Below are 22,002 nucleotides of genomic sequence, written 5' to 3'. Positions count from 1 at the left end.
TAAATATACAAATAAGTATCTTTATGTCTACATAAATGCATACAAGAGGAGAAGGGCATGAAGTGATATAGGAGCTAATAGGGATGAGTTAACATGTCTAGCTAGTGCAGGGGTAAGGAGGGTGCGGAAGAAATGCCAGGAGGATTAAGGAAGGGTGGGTGGAAAATGTGCCAGAATTTTCAAGCCCAAAGTGCTAGGGTTGAGGTAAGCATAAAGATACTTCAGTAAGGGCTACAGGGACAAATAGGGCAAACATGTCTAGAGTATAGCAAGTAGTCTAATTTGGCCCAAGGGACATATGAAGTTATGTAACAAGAGGTACATTTGTTTGCAAAGATCAGTTCAGGCTGAACTGCAAAAGGCTTGGAAGTTGTATTAATTTCATAATAACTTTAAAAAAAATTACTGTGATTCAAAACATTACCCTCCAGGACAGAGAACATTGTCAAGTGGATATCTACAGTCTAAAAGTCTAAATACTTTTTAAGAAGACACTGTAGAGGTTGCTTAGAATTTCTCCTTTTGGAGGAGATTTTGAAATTTTAGCAACACCACAAATAAAAGCCTCTTACTCTGATCATGCAGGACATTGAAAGGTCTGATTTAATGAAGGTTGGTTACTCAGTGATACAGTCAAGGTGATCTCCATCTGCATTTGCATCCCATGCCCCAGACCTTGCCAGCAAAGATTCTGTTTGATGGTGGAAAGGAGCATGGCGCTGTGAGGCTAAACTAGGAAAGGTCTCAGAGAAAAGATCCTTCAGTATCGCTTTTGCTTGCTCTTTCTTTTCTTTTTCTCTTTTTTCCCACTGCTTTTTACATGTTTGTTTTGTTTTGCACACATACACTTACTTAACTGGAACTATGGGATTTAGCATTATAATTCCACACATATCATATTTCAAGTGTGTCTCTGTCTCAGTTACTAAAATCAGACTTCCCGGGTAGGGAAAAAGCCTCCACTTTGCTCCCAGCAGATGATTGGGACATAATGAACATCTGGAATGTATACTCGGCTTCTTTACATGATTACTGATAGACCCAATCCTGTTGCGTTCTTCCAAGACTATAAAAACGTGTTAACATGGTTACATCACACACTTCAGCTGGTTTGTATAAGGCAGGATTTTGCCACATGATATTTACTTTAAAAAGTAAATAAGAGTCTCATTCAAAGTGATGCTGTAACTTAGGGTACCCATGTCAGCCGTGCCCTGGAATTTCTTGCTCATTTTCTGGACAAACGGCCCATTTTCCTGACACTAAGCTATGTAAGCATATTTTAGTAGTTAACTACTAACTAAGGCAGCAGAGTTCAGTAGTTATAGCAGAATGTTGTCTCCAGTTTGGGGTGACTCCAGCTTCAGTGTGGGTGGCTGGAATGGCCCAACTAAGGAGTTGCATCTTCTAGTCCCATGTTTCAGAAATGCCCTTTACTTTCATAAAGACAATCCCTTTGGTGTAGGATAACACAGCCCTGGGTTTGGCATGTTTGGCAGCATGGTTGCTGCTAAAAGTTTTCAGAAGGACTCAATGAAGATCCTGTGGAATTATTATGTATAAACTGCAAAAAAAAAAAAAAAAAAAAGCAAATTTATCACCGTTGGTGCTAAATGCTGACAATTGCTATTGTCTGGTTATTCCTGACTACACTTAGCATCTGTTCTTGGTTCTTCTCTCCCACTGAAAAGATTCCCTTCATTCCCCACAAACGTTGGGTTTCATGTTTTGTCTATTTCGTGTTTGGGTCCTAAGAATTGGTCAGATTTGGGTCACAAGAGCCACTTGCCCCACTGAGGCTGTCCATGGGGGCAACACCTGGCAAATTGTCTGGTTTGACAACATTTGCTTTATCTGAAAAATCCACAAAAGTGAGTGGGTAGGAGAAGTTCAGGTGTTGGAAAACTTGACCTAGATAGCCTTTTGGGAAAAACAGATGCCCTCCCTCAGCAGCCCCAGCCTCTCTCCAAACTCTGCGAATGCTACAAATACCTCTGGATGTCTCTTGCTTTCCAAAGTAATGGAGTGAGTTTAACAGCCTTGGCATCTTGCAGAGAAGCTGGCCATTCCAGGATATGGGATAGCTACCTTGATGGGAACCCAAGCAGGGAAGGGCCTGCCAGTTGGATTGGCAATGATCTAGCCTCAGCAGGATCCAAATCTGAAGTCACCATCTTCCTCGTGAAGAATCAGGGACGGAAAGCCAGAGAGCAGTTGATTAAAGGGAACTAGTTCAGCTAGTATTCATTAGCCAGGAAAAGAGCAGAAAGACAAGAGGATGTAAACAAACACAAAGCATAACTGGGAGTAAAAGGCCAAAATTCTAGTTAGTGAGCATACAGTCTAGTCAAACCATCCTATTTTGAATTGAGAAAAGTCAGTAAGACTTCAGGAACTGTCCCTAATCCATCCTGAGCTCCATTTGGGAATTGCCAGGCAGGTAAAGTAACAACTTTCTGAGAACCCTCTAGCCGCCCTGGGCTTGTTTGCCCTAACCTCTAAGAGTCTACGAACTTGACCATAAATTACCCTTAGATAGGAAATGTTAAGGTGTTTATGTCTCATTGAAACACAGTTTATATAAATCAGAGTAAGATTCAGTAGATAGATGCTTGACAGGGAGTTGCTTTACTGCAGCTGCCCACATCTACATCTCAGAAAATCTGTCCCCTGTTCTTATTACAATTGGAGGAATATAAGTGGCTTCTGAGGCAAGCTCTGCCTGAATTTTTGTCTTGAGCTCTTGTACCTTTTACTTCTTGAGAGTAATTGTCTCTTTAAGCAACTTTGGTTACTTTGTTTTATTAGAGGGAGTATAGTAGTGAAAAATCTATAGGGACCTGTTTTCTTCTCTCTGTTTCTGAGGCAGTAGCTCAGGCTGGAAGTAAGCATAATCTTTCTTTGCTAATTTCTCCTAAAATACTCCAAACATGGCTGTAGTCAAACTCTGCCCAAAGGGTTCATCTCTAAAAATTTTTAGCTATTTTGGAAATCACTATTACAATTGCTCTAAATCCATGTTTAGAATTAATTATCCCTTCATTGAGCAGCAATGAAAGCACAACATTTTACGAAGGGGATAGAGTGGTCACACACACACAAAAATACTGAAAAGGATCATCCAGCTACTAAAGATGTGTAAATCGTATAGTGTTGTGTATTAGACCAGCTTGAATTTGAATCCTGGCTCAGTAGCTTACCCGCTATGGGACATTAAGCAAATCATTACATTCTCCTAACTCAATTTTCTCCTCATTCCTCCAACAAATATTTTTGAGAATCCGATTATGTTCCAAGAACTGCACCAGACACTTTGAAATGAAAATGGAAATAAAGCATTTCATTGAGGTATGTGAGACTTGAGACAATTAAAGTTACATGAAGTAAAGAATTGAATATAACATATACTCAATAAAGCTTGTGATTATTATTATTAATTAACAAATATATATTGAACCCATTAAAAATCAAGCATTATGCTGAGGCTAGGGATATGCTGGTAAACAACAGCAGGTTATGAAGAAGCCATGATGGGCATCAGTAAGAGAGGACGCTGCTCAAGAAGGGGGCATTTTGAATGGGAGGAGAGAGATATAGACATGGCCAATGGACTCTGAGGAGGCATGAAACATATGAGCATGGGATCGGAGGAGGATGACTTCAGAAACCTGGACTGGCTAGGTTGACCTGAAGGAGGACTGTGAAGAAGCCCATGACATATTCCAGGAATTCATTGATCCAATCTAGAACAGTGCTGGGCAAATTGAGAGGAAGAGGCTGAGCTTTTTTAAACATTATGATGGAAGGCGGAAGAACGAGGGTGAGGTTTGGTGAGCAAGCATATATACAAGCCAAGACCAAGTAATCAGAGAAGTTCAAAAGATTCGCAAAGGTAAACTGAATGACTAGATGGGCATCCACTCAAGCACACATATATGCTACATATTCAGTCAAAACTAAGGACAGATAGCACCTATCAATGATGTTTTTAATATCTTTTTAGATTCCTCCTGACTGTAAAAGTAATACCTGCTGAATATAGAACATAATGGTAATTGGAAAATACAGAAAAGCATTAAGAAGACAGTTAAAATCACTTGTCCAGCTACTGAAAGGGCCATCACCCTCCATAAAGCCAGGCATGGAGTCAGTTTCTGGAGGCAGAAGCTTGTAGGAAACTTCTCTCCCCATTTTGCCAAAAGGGAAGACATCACCCTACCCAAACACCACCATGAGACTGAAACTTCTCTCCAGTGATCTAAACAGCTATTTTTTAAATAAAGAGATGAATCCATTTCTTATTATCTAGAGAAATTAAGCACAGATGTTTATGTGTGTGATTATGTGCATGTGTTTAAGGTGTATGAGTGTGTACATGTGTGTTATATGCACACTTGTTTCCCTTAGTGGTAGAAAAAAAAAAAACGGGGTTTTTTGACATCAATGAGCAGCATCTTTATAAAATGTGATGACATAGCCAAGGCAAGTGCCCTGTGACTTCCTTCTATCAATTATTAGGGAATAGTGAGTACAGGAGTCAAAGGCTTAAGAAAAATATATGGAGGGAAAGCTTAGAATTGGAAAATATAATGCATTAACTTGAGTTTTCTTTTCTGAAACTGGGAAAAGGTGATATTATTATTGCTTAATTTTAGTGAGGGAGGGCTAGTGAGTGAATCAGTGATATAATGGTTAATACATATGTCAACTTGGCTAGGCCTCAGTCCCTAGATATTTGGTCACATTCTAGATGTTTCTGTGAAGGTAAGTTTTAGATGAAATTAACATTTAAACCAGTAGACTTTGATTAAAAGCTGATTATTCTCTATGAAGTAGGTAGGCCTCCTCTAATTAGTTGAATGCCTCCCTGGAAGAAGAGACAATTCTACCAGCAGATCACCTTTGGATTCAAACTGTAGCTCCTCCCTGAGCCTCCAGCCTGCTGGCCCATCCTGCAGATTTTGCTAAGCCTCCATGTTCATGTGTGTCAATTCCTTAAAATAAACTTAGATAGAGAGAAAGAGAGAGATCAATCAATTGATCCTATTTGTTCTGTTTCTCTGGAGAATTCTGATCAATACAACTGTGTTTAAATATTTATTTTGAGCTCTGGAAGAAGCCGAGGACTACACCAGGCGTTGTAAAAAGGAGCAAAGTGTTGTAGACATAGCTGAGTGCCTGCAATGTGTTCACAGCCTACTTTCCCTCCATGATCAAGGGTCTGTGCTTGGCAGAGGATATGGTACAGTCATCATGGGTACATATTTACCACATGGATCATTACCAATTGCTCCCCTGGAGTCTGTATCTTCTCTTCAATTGATTACTCAAACCGCGATTCATGCAGGGAACCCTAACAGGAAGTAGTCTGAAATGTTCCCTAGCAGACTTCTTTATGTAAAGAATTAAGGCTGGAGGCTGTGTTTCCTGCTGTCAAAGAACACAGCAAAACTTCCCTAACTGACCCACATGAAGAGTGGGATGCTCTGATGAACTAGTCTTCCTAGGAAATTCAGGCTCACCAGAAACAACACCTTTTTGCTTCAACCTTCAGTGTGCAAAATCTTTTTCAAGCATAATTATTTCATTTTTCCATTAAAATCTACTTACCAAAGTAGAAACACAACTTAATCTTTCAAAATGGAAGCTCTGGCAAGACCATCAGGTGACCAGTAGACATCTCAGTTCTTACCTAGCCTTTCTCTCAAACTAACTGATGTTGTAACATAACCCAGGTCTGTTGTTCCATACATATCTTGAGGCACGATGCCATTCTCAGAGTACATCACAAATTCAGCTACACACAAATATTTTTATACAAGGGGATCGTGAGCAAATTAAGACTGTTTTCCAGTCTTCCAGCTAAGCACAGGCTAACTGATGAGGAAAGGGAAAGACCAAAGGGCCTCCAGAGTGCAGGAATCTGAGAGCCCAGCTACAGCCTCATTGCCCACATTGCCCCAACGCTGGGAACCTCCTCATTCTTACACAACTTTGTCCATACTGTTGCTTCTACCCAGAACAGCCTTTACTATTTTCTCATCATCTTGGAAATGACCTCATGCCTCAAGACCTAATGCAACTGCTACTCACTCCCCCAAACCTTTTTCAACACTTCTAAGCTCTATGAAAGACTAGAATAAAAATGAGCGTGAGCTCAGAGGGTATTTAAATTATCAAGAAACATAATGAATACATTTATATGGTGGTATTTTTTATATGCAGGGTCTTTGTTCCCTGCTTCTTTGTTGTGGCTATGTACTTTCCTCCCCAACACGTGGCATGTTCTACAACAGTGATTCCCAAACACTAGACATTCAAATACCAATTACACTTTTTTTTTCTTTTTTGGTCATAACTGTTGGCCATCTGTAATAGTATTTACTTAATTTTTTTTTCTTAAATCGATTTTTTAAGAGTTACATACTAAGTTAGATTCTAAAACTGAGCTTTAAACTATCTACCTCAAAAACAGCATTACTTGCCCTAAATAAAAAGTTATCCCTAAAAATAAATACCATGCAAAGAAAACAGGTAAATTCTGGATAAAACCACTGCATGCAAAGACTTTGGATTTAAGGTCCATGGTTTTTGTTTTTTTGATTGTTGTCATCAGACCGGAAGATCAGTGTTGGAGGAGCACGGAAGACATGCTGCTAGTGACCAACTGGGATTTTTCTCCCTGTTACCAGGGTGGAAAGAATTGCACACGAAGCCGCTTCCACACCTGTGTGATTCTTTGATGCCCTGTCTTTGACCGTTCGCATAAAAGCCCACATTTTGAGCACTGGTGAGCACAGAGCAGATAGGGAGACTGGAACGGAGACCCACGTGCAAGGCCCTAAATTTGTTTCATTGAACTACTCATTTTTCTATCCATCAATGCTCCCCTCCTCATTTCCCTATTCACTCTCAAGAGAGTCTACCATAGTTTGCACTTAGAAATAGCTTACTGGTATCATCACTTATTTTCCAGACTTTGATTAAATCAACAAAACGGTTTGGACCCAAACCAACAGCTCCGCTTTGCAACTGCAGGCACGGGGAAGACAGTCTTGCCCTCGCTGACAGTCCTCATCTTTTCTCCCCTGAGCTCCCCCCCCCCCCCCTTTTGTTGTTGTTTTTTTTGTTTGTTTTGTTTTTGTTTTTGTTTTTTTTGAATCGCAGCGAATCGAACACGCAGCTTATTGATTTCCGACAGATGTAAAGATGAGAGGAGGGCGGCTTGGGTGTCTGCACCCGGGGCTCCTCCAAGGGCGCGGGCGCGGGGCAGGCCAGGAGCGGGCGGCCACCCGCGGGGCCACTAGGCGGCGCGCACAGTTTTCGATTCCGAAAGAAAGTGCGTATTTGGGCGCTTGGGATGGAGCCTCCCTCCTCACTGTCGTTCAGCCCCAGGCTCCCCCACCCCGAAGCGCCCTCGGCCCTGCACTGACCCGTTCTTTGCCGTGACCCAGAGCTCTTCTGCTCCCCAAACCACAGCAGTTGCACTTCTGACCGTTTTCAGCATCGGTCCTTCTAACATTTTAGAAGAAATAAGGTCCAAGTGTGATGTTGCAAAGGAAGCACTGATTTATTTAGTGAGAAGACCTCTTCTCCCTCTTGCTGGTATCCCTAGCTGTGGGGAAAATGCTCCTTTACGCATTTCAAGCAGCATCTGTGAGCGGGAGATCTTTCTGAGGAATGACAGAGCTCCTTCCCAGTAGTTCTCTCCGAGCTGACATGGGTGCCCTTGTGGGCCGCATGTTGTATTTTTGAGGTCTCCGGCTTTTTTTTTTTTTTTTTCTTTTTTCTCTGACTTTTACATTCTGAATCGACAAGCCCTGGATGTCAAACACTGCAGAACACACTCCCAGACCGACTGTCCCTACAAATCACCATCCAAGATGTACATCCCGGACTTGCCTGAGTTCCTTGCCTGGTGGGTGGCCCTAGCACCTTAGAACTCACCCTTTATCTGATCCCAAAGTCTCCTTCCCACTAAATATCCACTCTGAGCTCTTCTTGAGAGTCAGCTAAGACGTTCATGAGCCACATGGTAAGCAAGGCCCCTTGTACGTGGATATAGGATTGCCTCCTGGGTGAGCTCCCCTGTGGTGGGCAGGCCAAGCGCTGGGAATGCGGCTGGAGCACAAAGACAAGACTGGGCCTTGCTCACCCAGTTCTGTGAGTCTCAATCAGCCTGTTCTCTAAGGAGATGAACAACCTTCTTTTTTTTTATTTTTTTTTTTTAAGAAAGGTGTCAGAAGTCTTCTGAGGCGGCAGCTTTATGCAAATATGCTACTCAAGAAGACCGCTTTAGGGGAGAGTTATTTATATCACACAGGCATTACACACGCAAAAGGTGAAACTGTGAATCTCTGAGTTTCCAGGAGTGGATGTTCTCATGATGAGCGCATCCTTGCAGTTAGCTATTTTGGTGGCACATGATTCCCATACCCAACCATTAGATTGTTCCAGGCAGGAGACGACATAATCATTTAGTAATTTTATTTTTTTTTTAAGATTTTATTTTATTTTTCATGAGAGGCACAGAGAGAGAGAGAGAGAGAGGCAGAGGAAGAAGCAGGCTCCATGCAGGGAGCCCGACGTGGACTCGATCCTGGAACTCTAGGATCACGCCCGGGCTAAAGGCGGTGCTAAACCGCTGCTCCACCAGGGCTGCCCTCATTTAGTAATTTTAGACTGACCCTGCACGTTCCTCATCCCCTGAGACTACTGACCCGGACTTTTCCTGGGCTTAGATTTATTACCACCCTGGTCTGTCTAGTAATAGATACATCTCCTTTCTTTTTCTCCTAAACAGGTACAGCCCTCAGTTATTAAAAGGTAATCATGTGGCATATTTATTGCCCCTTTCTCTTTCAGACTGACTCCTGGAATTAGCCAAGAAAATGGCCATTTCTCTAGGAATTATTGCCCTGCTCTGTCGCTGGCTTGCCCTACCCAGAAATACAGACCATTTTCCCTATTGGAGTCGACAATAATCACTTCAGGAAATTGCTTTCCCTATTGGAAACTGAGAGCTCACATCGGAATGTTGCCACAGCACAGCTGATGATAATTACGACTCCCTGAAATTTCAGTTTTCTTTGATTGTGACATAAAAACTGGGACATAAATTAAAGCCCAATTATCCTTTAAGGGTAATTGGGGTTATAAAGCCAAGAGGCTGGGAATCGGCATGTCGATATGGCAGGAGTGCAGTGTCTGATGGTACAGTGTGTGCTCTGTATCCCAAAGAGCCTTTCACACAGGATGGTTGGGGAACAGGCAATCCATGCACACTGCATCCCAGGGGCAGATGTCAGATCAGGCCACGGCCTTACAGAAATGCAGTAAGCTTCGAGGATATCTTGGCAAGATTAAAATCCGTTAAGATGGCAGGAGAACATCCTGGCCTTCACCTGTGATGGTGCCCAGCGGTGGAGCAGGGCCCTTTGTGCCAAGACTCTAGCCAACCCCGGACCGCACGCTCGGAAAATGCAGTTCTCTCTACCTGGGAAATAGGAATAGGTCTTTGGGTTAACGCAATCGACATCCTCAAAGTTCATGAAAGCATGGACTTTGTTTTTCACAAAGGGCGTAATCCACAGAGGTGGCAGAGAAGATGCTTGATGTATCAAGTCATATAGTAACTGCAGGAAGGGCAGCTCATTAAAGGAAGGTTTGAATTGCTCTTTAGGGGCAAGAATTGCCCACCTACCTGGAGCTGCCTCCCAGGCCACCTCTTGACAATGCGTACTTGTGTACTCTACAGGTCAAATCACATCTCCCGAAACTTCCCAGCCTCGTGCCCTACATGTTCTTGTGACACATCCCTCATTTTGGATTTTCAAAAGAGTTTCACTTCCCTGTCTTTCTGGAGAGTCTTTTATTCCCTTTCATTGTGCACTGTTTGTGTTTTTAAAAGAGTCCATACCCACCACATGACAGGGACATTGTCCTCTGGCTCTGCTGAAAGCCCTTGCAGGGCCTTGACTGTGGTGCATGTTGTTGGGCACATAGTAGACATTCACTCAATGCGACGGAATGAAATGCACCATCGAAACAACAGAACTCCAGATTTCTAATCCTTCTTTTTGGAAGGTAAACATTGCACAAGTTATTAACTACTACACAGAAGATGCAAGCAAATGCAGCTCCCTTTCAAAACCAACCAGGTTTTCCTTTGAAGGCACTTAACTCTGCACTCAGTTTTCTGGCCACAGGACAACATGAAGGTCCAGACTAAGGTATCCAGCAGGCCTCTGTTTTTAATTGTTGCATCAGTCTCATCGAGTCCCCATGAGAATCATGAGAGAGAAATGCAAAGTCCAGGTTATTTCCACCCGCCCTGGGAAACCAAGCTTGGATAGACATCTAGGGAAAGTGTTATGTCTGATCTGGGCTTTTGCAACCTCATTTCATAATCCACTTTCTTATCTACTATCTCGCAAAACCGAAGAGCAATTGGTACAAACCGTATTGACAAAAGATCAGAACTTGATTCTCAATGGCAAAGGCAAGTATACATTATAAATAGCAAAACAGCTGGCTTGGACCATGTTGCCGGCCACTCATCCAGTTGAGGGATTTGAATGACATCATAACCCTTGAGAGGCTATTGCTAGCCAGCTGGTGTTATTTAGAATACACAAAAATTGGAGAAAGAAAACACACCACACACACACACACACACACACACACACACATGTTCAAGCTATGCAGAAAAACATGAACAATGGAAAAATAGTTTGCCCCTCAGGTGCCCTTCCCCCGGGGCGGGGGGTGGGGGCGGGTGATAGGAAGCCTAGGAGAGAAAGGAAAGAAAAAAAAATTATTTTTTCAGTTGGTTTTACAGTTCAGCAAAGTCTTTGCCCTGTCGCAGGCAAAAAACCATGAGACAGTCCTAAAGGGAGCCAATTGCAACGCTGCCTGCCCCTTTCCTAGGTTCTAGGAAATGAGATCATTCTCCTTGCTTGGCAAGTAGGACAAGGGGTCACCCCGGTGCTGTCTTTCAACCTACTTCACCCCGGTCATTTCAGAGTTAAACCTGTAGGGTTTGCTTGAGATGGGTTTTTTCTTCATTTCTGTTTTTTTTTCTAATTTTGCATTTGCTCTAGAATATGAAAACGCTCACCCATCCTCCACTGTGTGTTCCTTTAATACTGGTAAGGTGTATTAGCAGATGTGTGTTTCTCCGTGCCCAGGAGAAAGTTAATCAGAGGACGGATCCTTATTTTCTATGGCAGCATCCGTATATTAATGTCTGCGAACCCTGTCACTAACACACATTCTTTTAAGGGAAAAAAATGCTTCTGTGCTCTAGTTTTAAAATGCAAAGGTATGATGTTATTTGTCACCATGCCCAAAAAAGTCCTTACTCGATAACTTTGCCAGAAGAGGGAGAGAGAGAGAAGGCAAATGTTCCCCCAGCTGTTTCCTGTCTACAGTGTCTGTGTTTTGTAGATAAATGTGAGGATTTTCTCTAAATCCCTCTTCTGTTTGCTAAATCTCACTGTCACTGCTAAATTCAGAGCAGATAGAGCCTGCGCAATGGAATAAAGTCCTCAAAATTGAAATGTGACATTGCTCTCAACATCTCCCATCTCTCTGGATTTCTTTTTGCCTCATTATTCCTGCTAACCAATTCATTTCCAGACTTTGCACTTCAGAAGCAATGGGAAAAATCAGCAGTCTTCCAACCCAATTATTTAAGTGCTGCTTTTGTGATTTCTTGAAGGTAAATATTTCTTACTCTTTGAAGTCATTGGGGGAATTTTCTTTAAATTGTGTACTGTTTGCTTCTTCTACCTAGAAATGTTATTCACTTTAGAATTTTCATTGTTTCGGAACTGGGAGTTATTTATAAATTGCTGAATATGCAATTCTGTGGGATCTGAAAAATTAGCTCCGGGAGAGGGGTGCCTTTGCACAGATATCTGTATGAGTAGAAACTATTGCAAGGTACTTATGCTAAATCCTCCACTTCTGCAGGGCTTCAGTGGTATCATTATAGAAGATTCCTTTAAATCCTATCGATGGTTAAGGGCTATAGAGCGTGGATATGAACTTTCAAATTTTTTTTTTGCAGGTGCAGATGTTTTATTTTTAAGACCATGTTTGTGTGTGTGTCTGTGTCTGTGCGTGCATGTGTGTGTGTGTGTAACTTGTCAGGACTTTTTATTATAAGGCAAGCCACATATGAAGAGTTACCTTTGAGATGATATTAAAGCTTTTAAATATGAACTCTGGAGCTAAGGTCCCAGAACTCTCTGCACTTATGCTCAGGGAGTCAAAGTTAGAGCGAAGTTTAATTTGTTCTTCTGAAAAAGAACTTGACAACTCTTGCTGTCCCTGCAAGATATTTGGATAATTTAACAAATGCATGCTGTATATACGGAAAGCGGAAACTTTCTAGCAACTGCATGTCCAATTTTTTTCCTCTGAAGAGGGCTTTCGTGGGCGAAGTTTGGACTTGGGGTTTCATGTTGTAAAACTCTGATTTTATACTCGGTGCTGTGAAGTCTCTTTAGGTAAATTTGGCTGCTGCCGTTCATGCCAACTTCTCGTTTCCAATCACTGGCCCTAGTTCAAGTTTCCATTCTCAGCAAAATTATATCCTTCAAGACTTGTGTTTTTCCAATTTGCAAGCATTTTTAAGCCGCTGTCACTGGCTCCTCGATGCAATTGCCTAAGAGCTCGATTCATAAAACCTCCCTGCCACTCAGTACAGGATTCATTCGCTGCTTTCAAATACTCCACCACTAGGACTTTATTAGTCAAATAAGTGGCTTAGGAGTTAAGAATACATGTTTGTCAGGCACCTGATTCTGCTGCCCTCCAGGTGCCGAGACACATGCTGGCTGCCTTGCTTTTACAAGCAGCGAAGTCCATATATAAACACATACGACCTGTACCGTGTCTGTAATATACTATGTGGTCCGGCAGCTAAGGTTTTTGTCTCCCTACTTAGACGACCATAAAAGGGGTTGTTGAGTGTCATCTCTGCATTAACTACAAGTTTGGAAAAATGTCTCCGAATGAACTTTTCGTGCTGTGTGTGTTGAACTTTTCAAAAGTAGAGCTAGCAATGCCGTTACTTCTCCCCCCCCCAGTACCTGGAGATAGAAGTGGCTGGAGGGAGCCGCCGGTTCCTCCAGATGTAATTCAGTAGGTAAAGGTGTCCTGCCTAGAGGCGGGACGCGCAAGCTGATTGTACTGAGTCTCGACATGTTTGGGAGTGTTCGAGTCTGGGGAAGGGTGTAAAGACAGAGGACTGGAGGGAGCCTCATTAGGGTCACTGTCCCAGGCAGCTACCGGCTACCATAGGCACACAATGGAAACCGGTGCCGTGATTGGGGGGATCAGGGGTTGGGGGGCAGATGGACTCAAATCCCAGCTGTGCAATTTGTTCATTGTTTGAATGGACAAAAGGCAATTTACTCAGGCTAATGGCATACCTGCCTGGGTGTCCAAATGTAACTAGATGCTTTCACAAACCCCACCCACAAGGCAGCACATGTTTTTAAGTCCTCAGTTTTCTATTCACATCAGCCTCATAATACCCACCCTGACCTGCTGTAAAAGATCTGGAACAAACAAAAAATGGTTACACCTACAGTGAGTATTTTCTTATGACTATTGCCCTCGAATTTTGCTGGGCATTTTCATTGTAGCCCAGACATCTGGAATCAATTGATATTCCATTTATTTAAGATAAAAAAAAAAAAAGAAAGGTCTTTTAAATTGTGAATTTGTGAATGATTTCTGAGAGGGATTGTTCTGAATTCTTTTTTCTTCTCTCTCTCTCTCTCTTCTCTTTTTGGTTCTTCCTTCCTTTCTATCTTTCCTTTCTTTCTCTTTGTTTCTTTTGTGTTTGGCAAAATAAAAGACCAAGAAGAAGATGGACATATGGGGCCACTTGTTTCAAACTTTTAACCCCTAAGCAAGTTTGTTATTGTTTTCTTTTGGGGAACATAATGCGACAGAATTCTCTGGTTCTTTGTGGGTGTACCGGACTGCTCCCTGAACTAAAGGGAAATGCAGTGGAGGTTCTCTCTCATCCTAGAACTGTAAGTGCTGATATTTATCTAAAAACAGAACTCAGAAAAAAAAAAAAAAGGAAAGGAAAGAAAAGGAAAGGAAAGGAAAGGAAAAGAAAAAGAAAAAAAAACCATAAAAAATAAATCTTATATTCTGAAATGCTAGAGATCTATATGTATTGTTGAACTTACAGGTGTTACTCCAGAAATAGCTATTTAAAAAATATATAGTTTTGACATCTCACGAAGTTCTCCATTCACTAATCCACTTTTCCACTGGATTTCACGAGAACTGTAGAACCTCAAGCCATGTCCAGGTGCAGGTGCTTGGTCTTCAGCATCGCTGTGAACTCAAAAAGAAGGGAGGGACAGAGAAATAAAGTTGGTAGTGTAGCCTGCACTCTAGAACAGGCCAATTGCCAGAGTGTGGGATATGTTCTATAAGATCAGTTCGGAGTTTGCTCTTCCGAAAAAGGCATTGAGGTCCAGACAGGTTGAAACCGTTGAGATTTCCACTGAGAATATTGAAGGGGGAAAAAACTCCACCAATTATTTGATAACTAAGAAAAATACAGGTTGGATGAGACCCTGTCTCCAGCAATCCTGGTGGCTTTGGCTATGTGGGAGTGCAGGGTCTCCAGGCAGAGCTCCTCCCGAGAACGTGGAAGAGGTGTCCAGGTGAGCTTTCACCTCCTCTTCTACTTTATGTCCATTATTTATGATGATTTGCAAATAGAAGGCACTTTTCATCTTAAAATGTTTTACAAGCATTAACTAAACATTTACGTTGTGTTAACAAGAATCAGGAGTTTTAAGGTTGTTGTTTTGTTTTTTTTCCTCCCAATGTGTGAGCTGAAGATCTGGCCACAAACATAGAAATCTTAATTAAAACGATGGAGCAAACTCTGCCACAGAGGTAAAGAGCCATTAAGTTGAGAGTTCATGGAGGGCAAGGAAGGCAAATGACTGAGTCTGTTTCTCCAAAAGGGATGGGGGCTGGACGGGCTGGCCATGACCCCAAGAACTGGAGAAGCCTCTCCTTATAGTGCCCGCTTTCAGTGTAACTCCAAGGCCCTTTGGATAGAGCCCCTCACTTGTATCTTGCCGGTGACTCTTCCAAGGCCACTGCAGCCACTCGCCTTGGGAGGCTTCCTAGAAGAAACCCCGTCTTTGTGCCATAAGTAGCGATGTGGGAGAGTCAGTGATCACCTTGGCATTGTTTCTACTACTTTGAGAGAGGATGGGGCCCCGAGCCACAGAAATCTAGCTTTCAGCCAGGCAGCCCTGTGGCTATCAGTCATCAGCTAAGTAAGCCAACCGGGGGCTCTCAGAGTATTCTGCTATAAAATAGGTACAGTGACACGTAAGAACCTCTAAGACATGAAATCAGAATTCCTGTGACAAAAAAAAAAAAAAAAAAATTCTTTTGCAAGTTTTGAGTCCAATGCCCTGTTCACGGAGGGCAATCTCTCCACATATGTGAATTTGATATTGCATTTGACTCAGAGGGCTTTCGTGTAGAAAAGGTGTAGTGCCTACTTAGCTCGAGCCAATTTCATGCCTAAATCCTACTTTTCCTGTTTCTATTTTTTTCTTACCTCCACTTGTGGTTGTGTTGACTGCTGATATTCCCCAGGTAAGACGTTTCTCTGTCTCTCTGTCTTTCTCTGTGTCTCTGTTTCTCTCTCTCATCAGGTGAAAAGCAAAAATCAAAACAAAACAAAACAAAAAAAACCCGGTAACGACATATAGTATTTTCACAAATCCTTTCTTATCCACAGTAAATTATCTTCAATCAGCAGCCAGGGAACGACGTTCTGGTTAACTTAATATTCTGGTCATATCGAACACAAATGCCATCTGTGGGTGGCCAGTCTTTAGAGAATTTACATTAATAAAACGTATTTGGCCCCCAATCTGGACTGAGCGCAGTTTAACCTGTGATAAATTCAAAAGGTTTACCAGGATCTCTGAGTGGGGTGGGATTCCACGGCAATAATGACATCTTTCATTTACAGAGTAAATGTTTAGGATCTCTCATTGAATTGCAATGGGACTGTGCAAAGAAGGGGCTCAGGGGAGTCCTCAGTGCTAATGTCGTCGGGTGCCAGGGCACGTTTGGTCCACACCACCCGCAGCCTACGCTCTGCACCGCTGTGCTGGGTGGCTCTGACCCTGGCAGGGATGGGAGGCTGAGGGGAGGTGCCCCACGGCCTCGTGAGGACCAAGGAGGGAAGGTGACCATCCCTTGTGGTTTGTTGGCAGGTGAAGATGCACACCGTGTCCTCCTCGCACCTCTTCTACCTGGCACTGTGCTTGCTCACCTTCCCCAGCCCCGCCACAGCTGGGCCTGAGACGCTCTGCGGGGCTGAGCTGGTGGACGCTCTTCAGTTCGTGTGCGGAGACAGGGGGTTCTACTTCAGTAAGTACAAGCCCACCCCCCCATCCCCCCCACCCCCCGCCACTCGGTGGCTTCCTAACTACAGAGAGTGTGAATGGCTGAGTGACAGCCCTCAGCTGGAGGCTGTCCTGCCACTGAGACTCCTCACCTTATGAAGGTGAGGCAGGAGGAGGAGCTGAGGCAGGTCCTGCAGATTTAGGATGGAATTTTCTTCCTGGCAGTTGGTCCTTAAGTACTTCCTGCTGGGCTTTCCTGAAATCATTGTGCTCTGCCCTCACTATTCCTTCCCCTTCAGTGAGAGGAAGGGACAAAATGAACTGGGGGGGATCAGGTTTTGGTGTCTGAGACCCGGGGGTGCACATCTAAACACAAGGCAGAAATGTATAGGCCTGTTTTAAGTGCTTGGGTAAGTTGGAGTAAAATAGTGAGGTGGACTCAGAAAAAGGAGTAAGGGGGCACAGACCGTATGTATCCATGCACTGTGACATCACCAGGGACAGAAGGTGAACTTTGCTCAAAGGCACATTGGCAAAAACACAGGCGCTCTCTAAAATGCAAACGGAAATGCCATATTAATGTGTCCTCTATGCAAATCAACCTTGACTTTTTGTGATTGCCTTCCTGTGATTTAGCATTACTCCAGGGCTCTCTGGTGACAACTCCATCTGGAAAAGGGTTTCTGACAAGTATGGGGTTACTTATCCCATAAGTACGTCTCAGGTGATTAAAAACTTGACAGCCAATAAAAAATGGACGGCCAAGTCAATGTTTGCAAATAACAAACACAAACATAAATCAACACATTGCCTGGGAGAACTGAGCACCTGCAGAATCTACCTTGGAGGCGTCCATCTCATTGTATATTAGAGGGCAGTGAAAGATTTAAAGCCAGTTGTTCAGTCTATTAATTATTTGGAATTTTAGAAAGTTCCAGGAAACTGATGTTCAGGTCCTCAGTGAGCATGAATCATTCTTAGAGGTTCATTACCACTCGAGTGTAGACAGCTTACCTCAGTTGCCCACTCAGCTTTGAATAGCTCCTCTGATGACTCACACACTTCAAGTCTCTCTCATCTTCTTCCCAGGGAAGGTGGTGTGTGCCCATGTGCGTGTGTGTGTGTGTGTGTGTGTGTGTGTGTGTGAGAGAGAGAGAGAGAGAGAGAGAGAGACAGAATGAGAGAGAGAGACAGAGAGAGAGAGAGAGAGAGAGACTAGGGGGAGGGGCCTGAATACAGCAGTCTGGGATGAGCCTGCGAGATAGGAAGGGAGAGGCTGATGGAGGACTGGTGATTTGTACTCACTATAGAGTTGGCAACAAATAGTCTTTAAACAACTAGTGACAGAGAATGAGAAGTGCTTTTTACTACTTGCATGGGCAAACGCCCCCTCTGTTTCCAGCTAATGGTTTAAAAGAGTGAATTCACTTATTTTTCTGTCATTAAAGCAATTCTATCCAGTTCTCTGTTATAGAGCAAATGAATAAGTTCATTGGGTGGGTACGTTTCAAATAGCAGACTTTTTTTTTTGCCTTTGAAATATACAGTGAAAGGCAAATGTTTTATATCAACATCACCCAATGGTGGGTTGCCATTATTCTTTACTTTGCTGCTACTGATTCACATATTTAAAAAAATGAATAATTCCCACCTATTATTCCAAAGAGGACTTTTTTGCCTTGGTAATCTATTTGTGCAGTTTCCTCTGAGCCAAGGATCAAGGTACTAGCAAGCCAACAATTTTCTTCTGTTATGTGCCAGGATCAATTGTCTTGTTTAACTTGACATGTTCCAAAATTTCCATGCACAGTGCAAGGAAACTGGATTATTTGATGCCTGCAATGTTTGCATTAGATGATGAAAAATGGGAATGGAAATAATCATTTGGTCCCAAGTAACCGTATAATATTGATACATGTGCACTCAGACAGTATTGGACATTTATGATGGAAACCAATTTCAAGACACCAAAAAGGTGTTTTTACTGTTACTACAATGATCAAATTTTAGGAAATGTTTTTAAATTCCATTATATTAACTTGAAACTGAAAGGTTATATATAGCAACTCTTGGTGTTTAGAGTATGACTTTGGATAGAAAGTGGTTTCATGAATTGTGATTATTGTCAGTATTGTCATTGAGACCATGTTTCATAAATTCTGCCTTATACAATTCCATGACTTATCTGACATAGAGCCTCATGAACAAAAGTATTCTTGTTACCTTTCTAGTTAACCAGACAATCCTTTTTGCCCAAGAGAAGTTAGCCGCTTTACATTCTTTAATCCAAAACATCAGTGGATCATATGCTTATATGTCAGAGTGAGTATATGTCCAGGAACTCATAGTCTAGTTAGGAGGTTAAAAAACACACATAAGTATTATCAAGTGTCATAATCATAGGAGAATAGATATAATCCTTTATGCTTTTCCTGAATATTTTGTCCCATTTGAAATCACCTAGCCAGGATCTACCCTCTCGATGGGCTCCTTGATGCCAAAGACTAGATTTATTTACCATTGAATCCCAGTATCTAGCTCAATGCCTGGCTGATATAGTACAGTCTCATATTTGATCACTGAACTGACAAGCTTAAATTGAATTGAATCCACTTGAATCCAATTGAATGGAATGAAATTACTTATTTGGGATCTAGTCTTCAGAACCATAAAGAATTAGATTTGTCAAGTACTTTGGGTAATTTGTATCTCCTGTTTACTCAACTATTGGATAAAACTGCTTTTCTTTTATTCAACTGAATACAGCATATACTAACAATGACTTAGAAGCTGCAGTTTGGTTGTCCCCAAGCCTCACTGATGGTCTGTTTTGTGTCTGAGCCAATTATTCTAACAGGCATTAACTGTTGTCAACCAATTTTATTGAGTTTCCTTTTTGTCCCCTGAGATTTAGTGTGTGTGGAGAAATCAGCTCTAAGCATTTATAGTCTTTGAGATACTTTTTAGAGGAAAGCAGTCTTCCTCACCTCTACCCTCTGTCAGTTGACTTTTTTCATTGTTTTTACCCTTATTTTCAACGTTTTATTGTGGATGTGCCTTTTATTCTAAACTGCTTCAAATCCATTTTGAAAGTATAGTTTTGTTGTTGTTTTCTTTTTTTTAATAGTGTTTTCTTTTTTTAATAGTGGAAAACAGTTTCTGATCTGCATTTGAAATTTGAACATCTGAAAGAAAATTGGCTCCGTATTTATCTTTTTCAAGGGTCAGAATGTTTAACAAGGGGAGTTTTCTTAACGTATTAGAAACAGAACAGTTCTGAATTTGAAAAAAAAATTAATGTTTACTTCGTATGGACTGACTCAGTGTGTGGATGAGCTCCTATTTCTCTGCAAGCACAAGCTCCACTACAACACAGTGGAAGCAACCTTCTAGATTATCTGTTTTGTGAACAATTTTTCCAACATAAGTGGAACAGTTCCTCTATAATTAATGCAGCTTCCCCAGACATTTTATGAAATGAAAGTTCCAATGATGAGCTAATTACTAATTCTTCCCTATGCATCATAGTAAGAGAAGGTATCAGCCAGTCTTGTGCTCTCACAGTCCTTTGAGAAAAATGGTGGCGTAATGAAGTGGCACATCGGGAAAGAGCTAGATATTATCTCGTCAGATTGATGGAGCCCTCATAGAGGAGGGCTTATTATAACCTCATTTTGCATGAAACATAGCAAGAGGAAACAAGCTTCAAGTAAAAATGAAGATGTTAAGCTCGCCATAGATGTAATTTCTTGACAGTCATGATGATTAACCATTTTAACATGTACTTTAGGGGCTTGTGGAATTTCTCTCTTTGGCGATACTTAAAAAATTGACAGACAACTAACCATCTTGGATGGTTTTAATTGAGAACAACCAAAAGAAAGAAAGTTTCTGGGGTCCTTTTTAAAGAGTCTATAAACAGTCCCTTAAATAAATTGTATATGCTTTACCTCATTGGTCTGGGAAAAAGGAGAAGTAAATCAATTAGAAAAGAAAGTTAGATCCCCTTTCAGCTATTCTAGATTTATAGCTTATGTAAAACATACTTTATTAAGAACAGTCTGAATAAACTAAGGACATTCTTATGTGTTAAAACATACTGCTTTATGGAGTTTAAGTGAAACTTTGCATGGAATTTCATTGTTATTGATTGCCACAACCTTCCTAGATCTAGGTATTATTATTAACTCAGGCTTCTTTCATTTGAAATAGAGTGCTTGGAAAACTGCTCCTAGACCTGTCACTCATTAGCTGTATGACTTTGGCAGGCATTTAAACTTTCTTGGTCACAATGTCCTTGTCTATAAACAAGGGGATTTTGTCAAAGTAAATGACTTCTAACTTTAACAGACTCAGAGTCCAGGTAGTAATGAACTAGGATTAGGTGCTATTCAAGAAAGGAGTGCCTTGGATTTAAGTAGTGACCAAAGAATATTTAGCGTCCTTTATCTTCTCTAAAGAGTTTCTGTTTGCCCCCAAAGATAGGAGAGTCTACCTACTTACACTTTGCTTTGCTTTGTTTTGTTTTAAACTGGGTTTCAACCCCTCAGGGATGGAACGGAAGCTCAGGCATGACTAAATACACAAAGGTCATCTGGCCAAAAGAGCACATGCCTCATGCAAGCATATTGCCATTTTTCCTTGCAAGGAAGGACCAGCTGACTGTTCTTATCTTTACATTCTCTCACTCTCTTGGGTGTGAGAACAAGGGAGAAGGGAGTAGGTCAGTTCTTAGTTGCCCTTTATTGTAAGTCAGATGGGACAAATAAGAATCTATAGGCTTCTAAACCTTGACCAGCTGCCTTTTGCCAGCCTACTGATACTGCCTTTCTGATTACAGAAGGGAGTGTATAGTTGTGGGCACTCCAAGATACACACCATTACCATTGCTTTGAGTGGGTCTGGGTTTGAGCTACACCATTTGTAGTCCGTGTATCCCTTTGACCGCCAGCCATGCATTTGTATGACAGCTGGTCAGAGTTAAGGGTACAGTCTCTGGCTGTGGAAAAGCTTTTATCTTTGAAATTAATTGGCACATATGGGGTTTGACGTTATGGCCCTGGCCTCGTTAGCACCACTAAGCTAATAGACCACAGATATTCTTAAAGAAAAGTAATGAATTTTTATATTGACCCTAAATGCTTGATACTTCTCTTTAAATATGTCCAGGAGGACCAGTCTACGCAATCAAAAGACCACTTAAAAAGTAATAGTTTCCGTACAAAATTAGAAAATAATTTGCATTTTTCTGACATTTTAATATTCTTTAATACCATCTCCCTGATGGAGAATTGTAAGAAGCAGAAGAGTGAAGGGTTCAAGACCAAGAGTATGGTTTCTGTTGCCAAGAATTTAGAGTTTGAATTCTAGCTTACTTAGCGGTGGGCTTAAGAAAATTACTTATACTCTTTGTTCCTTAATTTTCTCATCTGTAAAACGGGTCCTACCTCATAGAACTGGTGTTAGGATTAAATGAGTTAATGTATTAGAACATATTAACTTAGAATACTGCCTGACACATAGTAAGCACCATACACATGTCAGCAGGGTTTTTTAAAAAGATTTTATTTATTTATTTATT

The 22,002-nt window shown here is 41.7% G+C and overlaps 1 protein-coding gene across 5 annotated transcripts in view; it reads left to right on the top strand.

The window, feature by feature from the left end:
• The first annotated feature begins 11,389 nt into the window (after positions 1-11,389).
• The window catches only part of IGF1 (insulin like growth factor 1), a 78,996-nt gene continuing 68,383 nt past the window's right edge, over positions 11,390-22,002 (top strand). For 2 of the 5 annotated variants that reach the window (XM_072773371.1, XM_072773369.1), the window contains exons 1-2: positions 11,390-11,722; positions 16,290-16,446. In XM_072773371.1, coding sequence (XP_072629472.1) covers positions 11,660-11,722; positions 16,290-16,446 — 220 coding nt within the window. In that variant the 5' untranslated portion in view covers positions 11,390-11,659. Of the gene's footprint in view, positions 11,723-13,511; positions 13,603-16,289; positions 16,447-22,002 lie in introns of those variants that run through there. The other 3 variants (XM_072773373.1, XM_072773370.1, XM_072773372.1) reach the window with 2 other exon arrangements.

The sequence above is a fragment of the Canis lupus genome, chromosome 13, assembly GCF_048164855.1.
Source record: "Canis lupus baileyi chromosome 13, mCanLup2.hap1, whole genome shotgun sequence".
Classification (NCBI taxonomy): domain Eukaryota; kingdom Metazoa; phylum Chordata; class Mammalia; order Carnivora; family Canidae; genus Canis; species Canis lupus.
Note: the sequence above shows the minus strand (reverse complement) of the source record. Positions and strands in the feature narration are given on the sequence as shown.